The sequence below is a fragment of the Dermacentor albipictus genome, chromosome 10, assembly GCF_038994185.2.
Source record: "Dermacentor albipictus isolate Rhodes 1998 colony chromosome 10, USDA_Dalb.pri_finalv2, whole genome shotgun sequence".
Lineage (NCBI taxonomy): Eukaryota > Metazoa > Arthropoda > Arachnida > Ixodida > Ixodidae > Dermacentor > Dermacentor albipictus.
In genome coordinates, this window is record NC_091830.1 from 48,588,142 (window position 1) to 48,593,507 (window position 5,366).

At 50.9% G+C, this 5,366-nt stretch overlaps 1 protein-coding gene across 1 annotated transcript; it reads left to right on the forward strand.

The window, feature by feature from the left end:
* The first annotated feature begins 2,158 nt into the window (after positions 1–2,158).
* Positions 2,159–3,988, forward strand: LOC139050318 (solute carrier family 22 member 7-like). Its single transcript, XM_070526551.1, has one exon. It carries the CDS (start codon positions 2,159–2,161, stop codon positions 3,986–3,988), a length of 1,830 nt encoding a protein of 609 aa, XP_070382652.1.
* Positions 3,989–5,366: the final 1,378 nt, after the last annotated feature.

Consider the following 5,366-nt stretch of genomic DNA (forward strand, 5'->3'; position numbering starts at 1 on the left):
ATACAGCTTATGAAAAAATGAAAGGCGGGAAATTTTTCGACGTGTTGCTAGTGGTTGAAGACCCAGATTCGATTTCATTGAAGAAACACTCGCACCACGGTAGTAATTCCATAGAATAAAACGAGTGGCGTTGTTTTGGATGAGTTCAAGGGAATGTATTAGGTTTTCGTGGTAAGGGTCCCATATAGCTGCAGCGTACTCTAATTTTGGCCGTAACAGGGTTTTATAAAGTAGTAATTTTAAAGGAGTGGGAGCATGAGAAAAGTTACGGCGTAAGTATCCCATCAATCGGTTAGCTTGATTAATTATGTATTCGACGTGATGATTCCATGTTAATTTAGATGTTATATGTAGGCCTAAATACTTATATGAGTTAGTAGATTCTAAAGCAACGTTATTCAAGTAGTACACAGGCAGATTATCGTTAGATCTGGATACTCTCAGAAATTTGCATTTGTTAATGTTGAGTTCCATTCGCCGCAATCGGCACCATTTGCTGACGTTATTGAGATCGGCCTGAAGCAGGGAGATGTCGTGTTCGTTAGTTATTTCTCTAAGGATTACACAGTCATCTGCAAATAAATGTATGTCAGAGGTTATTGCTGAAGGTAAGTCATTAATGTAGATAAGGAATAATAAAGGTCCCAGGACGGAACCTTGGGGCACACCGGACTGAACGTCGCTATGAGGTGAGTCATGGCCATTAGCTGTTACGAACTGAGAACGGTTAGCGAGAAATGACTCAATCCATTTGAGAACGTTATGATCGAGGTTTAATTTGCTTAGTTTATAAAGTAAAAGTTTATGACACACTTTGTCGAAGGCTTTCGAAAAATCTAAAAAGATGCAATCGGCAAGAGAAGAACAGTCAAGTATTTGGTGTAGTTTGTGAGTAAATGTTAATAATTGTGATTCACATGAGAATGATTTTCGAAAACCATGTTGTGATGACGAAAAAAATGAATTAGATTCAAGAAAATCCGCAATTTTAGTAAAAATAACGTGTTCTAGCAGTTTGCAGCAGGTACTGGTTAATGATATCGGGCGATAATTTGTAGGTGATGTTTTGCTGCCAGATTTGTGCAAAGGAATTATTTTTCCTATTTTCCATTCTGATGGAACAGTAGATGTGTTGAGTGATTAACACAGCAATTACGGAAACGTAATAGATTTCTTTTGACGTTGCTTTCCTTGCAACCTTTGCTAACATTGCACAAATATGGGAAATAGAACGATCATGCCCAGTTCTTTCTTTCCGTGATCTGCAGCCATTCTTTCGTTCTTCGTCTTCCCATATACCAATTGCAACCCGCCGTGGTTGCTCAGTGGCTATGGTGTTGGGCTGCTGAGCACGAGGTCGCGGGATCGAATCCCGGCCACGGCGGCCGCATTTCGATGGGGGCGAAATGCGAAAACACCCGTGTGCTTAGATTTAGGTGCACGTTAAAGAACCCCAGGTGGTCAAAATGTCCGGAGTCCTCCACTACGGCGTGCCTCATAATCAGAAAGTGGTTTTGGCACGTAAAACCCCAAATATTATTATTATTATTATATACCAATTGCAGTTCAAAAATTTCGGTCGTCTTCCCTCATTCTCTTGTAAAGAAAACAGCAGGGACACTGGAAACTCGATTGATGGACGCGCCTCATACAGCGAAAGGCGTCATCGTTATAACGTACGTGCGAACACTTTGAGCACGAGATTGTGGTATTACTCAATGCTCGCGTCTGCACATCAAGAAAAATGCCGGGGAGAACGGAGCTAACTGGACAGTTAGTCCGTGTGCATGCCGCGGGAAAGTTTCGGAGTGTAGATGCTTGGTTCCTAGCCCAAAAGACAGCAAGGGGAGGACTAACGGCAACAGTTACTCTCCATGCACTCCGCTGCCTTCGTTCGTGTCGTCTAGTGATGCGGCGAAAAAGGTATTGTCTATAAATCGTGAATAAAAAGCAATAAAAAAAGAGGACCCCCTCCATTCTCATGCTTCCGCCACCGCGAGACGAAATCAAAAGTGTGCGCTGAAGCAGAAGAAGTAGAAGAAGAAGACGCCTTCCTGTCCTGCCGGTCGGCACAGATAGCTCTCATCTGGAATTTCCTCTTCTGATGCAGTTCGTACAAGTTTTCTAAATCTGAAGAGCAGCATCTCACGACCAGGCCATGGACCTCTTTCTACCAAAGCGACTGGCCGGCGTCGATCTGCGAACAAGCGAGTCGTTTGACTGCGAAGAAGGCTTCGGTTACGGGCCCTTCCAGAAGAGGATGCTCCTCCTGATTCTTCTGGGAGCATTCTCGGTTAATTGTCAAATCGTCGTGGTGTCCCTCGTCACCGGTGACGTCGACCATTGGTGCAAGCCGCTCGCCGGGTTCAACATCTCTGCGGCCGATTGGAAGAATATTGCCATACCGAGAGAGGCCGACGGACGCTTCAGCCACTGCCGGGTCTACGAACGCTGTAAGCCACCCGCTGGACCTGCCGTGGCCGGCTGGTGGTACAACAGATGCTTCCTCAGCGAACGTGAGCTCCAAGACACCAACGACACACGCGACGCGCCCTGTGAAGAGTGGGAGTTCGACGTTCGGACGGCCGACACCAGCGCGGTGAGCTACTGGAACATGGTGTGCCAGCGACGCTTGCTGCCGGCCGCCATTTTCACCTTCCAGAATACCGGTGCTGTCGTTTCGCTTATCCTGGTCGGAGCTTTCGTGGACTACGTCGGCAGGAGAGCCATGCTCGTGGGTTCCGCTGTCGTGGTGGCGACCGGCACGGTATGCACCTTCGTGGCGAGAGGCTACGCGCAGTACGCTGTGGCGCGCTTCCTTACCGTGGCAAGTGTCTCAGTGCATACCGTTTTCGCCACTCTGATACCATTCGAGGTGATGACGCACGCGCACAGGCCGCAGCAACTCCTTTTCCTTCAGGTCATGGGCCTGGCGTTGTGCGAAGTTTGGACCGTAATCACCAAATCCATGGTCGTTGACTGGCGTCTGAAGCAAATCATCTACCTCGCCCCAACGGCTCTCCTGCTCCCTGCTTTGTTTACCGCGCGAGAGTCACCCCGTTGGCTCGTGGCGAAAGGAAGACTGGAAGCGGCAGAAGCAGTCATGATGCAGGGGGCCAAGACCAACAACGTCCCGATTGCGGTTACGGCCTCTCTCGTGGAGAAGCTCAGGGAACAGATCAGAAACCAAGTGGGTCGCGAAAGTGCAGACCGAGAAGGCCTCCTCGACTGTCGCTCCCTCCGACGTCGAGCCTTGGCCATGTTCGTTGTCTGCTTCTCCATATCGTTTGCCTTTTTCATCGACGCCTTCTCAACGGCCCAATATAAAGAATCTTGGATACCGACCCTCACGGTTGTCGTCACACTGGCGACGTACTTGGCGATGCACTTCCTGATGACCGGTGTCGCCCTCGTCAGAGTACTTACCGCTTGCTTCCTGCTGACGGGCGTCATACAATGCGCAATCAGTATCGCCGCTTACAGTGATTTCGGTATTATCGCCAAGACCTTGCTCGTGATGTCCAAGGGCATAACGAACGTACTTATCGTCCACTGTTTTACGTACCTCCTGGAGCTCTTCCCATCGGCCGTGCGGGCTGGCGTTGCCTGTTGGGGGCTCGCCAGTGGACATGTTTCGGGCATGTTCGCGGCAGTGATCCTCGTCCTGAAGCCGGCCGGACGCGAGGACGTGGTGTTTGCCTTCGCGGGACTGTTCCTCTTCGCCTCCCTGCTCGTCATCCGCGCCCTTCCACGGGCGACGGTGGTCGAGGAAGCCAGAATCGTGGCCAGGCGCCCATCAGACTCCAACAGAATGTCTATGCACCACATGAAGCGTACGCTCGAGGAACCGTGCCTACGCCAAAAGTGCAAGACCTCGAGCCTGGAGAGCTCCAGGTCCAGCAGGAAGACTCGAAAGAGCGGGAGCGCCAACAGTCCTGGCAGTTCTTGGATGCCCCGCCGACCTCAGACCGAGCGGCCGCCGCACTGAGGCAGCGGAAGCTTAGTGTAGATGGACTGTGCACGGTATCGTGCTCGGGACTTGTGATAGTTTAATCCTATGTGCGTATTAGCTAGACCTCGGCTTTATAAACGTTTCCTTACACTGGGCCGACAGAAAAAGAAGATAAAAAAACTTGCAGTTGTTCCAAGCATTGTACTCGTTTTCCGGCCTGGTCAAATCGGGCTTGGCTCTTTGTCGACTCACTCACTCACTCACACAAACACACACACACACACACACACACACACACACACACACACACACACACACACACACACACACACACACACACACACACACACACACACACACACACACACACACACGCACACGCACACACACAAACGCACGCACAAACACACAGGCACGCACACACACACGCACGACCTTTGCTGTTAATTTGGGCGAAGTTGATTAAGGTACACTTAATTAAGGTAGCTTTAAGGCACTCGAACCAACGACATTTAGTAGGAAAAAAGTAATGAGAAGTAACGACGCGTTCGAATGAGAATGTCAAGTAATTTGATGGATGTCTTTTCAGCGTGCAGGGTCTTAGGCGCACGTTAAATTGGCTGTCAATTTTTTGTGGTAGTCATTGCGCGCAGCAATGTCACGTGACACTGGCATTTTAGAGGGTGTGTGTGGGCCTTCATGAAACTTCCAGGTCATTTTTCGTTGTCCCGTGTTTTTTTGCCAATTAATTTACGGACGCTCGAGACGCGTTCGCGCCGTCGCCGTTGGCGTCGTGTGCCGTCACGGTATCGACGCGAGGCAGGGTTAGAAGGCATGCAGATAATGCGCTGTGCCGTTTGGCTGAAGAAAAAAATGGCTGTGGCTTAGCTAAGGTTAAGCCCAGGATGCGAAGCATACTAGCCTTTATTTTAACGTGACAGCGTTAAGGAGCTCGTGTCGCAGAAAAGCCGGTGTCGCCGGCGTGGGCTCAGGCGTGCGGCGCTTGCTCAGGCGCACATTTCGTTGTCGCGCCGAACGCTGCGTTGCTCGACGCTCACCGCGTCCGATGCGGGGCGCGTAGTCGCTGCGCCGTAGCAAAGCCACCTAGAAACAGTCTCTGTAGCACGCCGCAACCTTCGCTTCTCATTCCAACGAGCAGCTCTGTCTCCAGGAGGCATCTCACCTCGTGAGTGTCTAGCAGAGGCAAGCGCAGCTGCTTATATACCGCCGCGACGCCGCGAGCGACGGCGCGAGTTGGAGCCCCGTTTCTCCTCTGTCGTGACGTCACGGTGTCACGTGGTCAGCCTTGAAGGCGACGCCGCGAGCGACGGCGCGAGTTGGAGCCCCGTTTCTCCTCTGTCGTGACGTCACCGAGTAACGTGGTATTGAAGGCGACACCGCCGCGCCTGAGGAG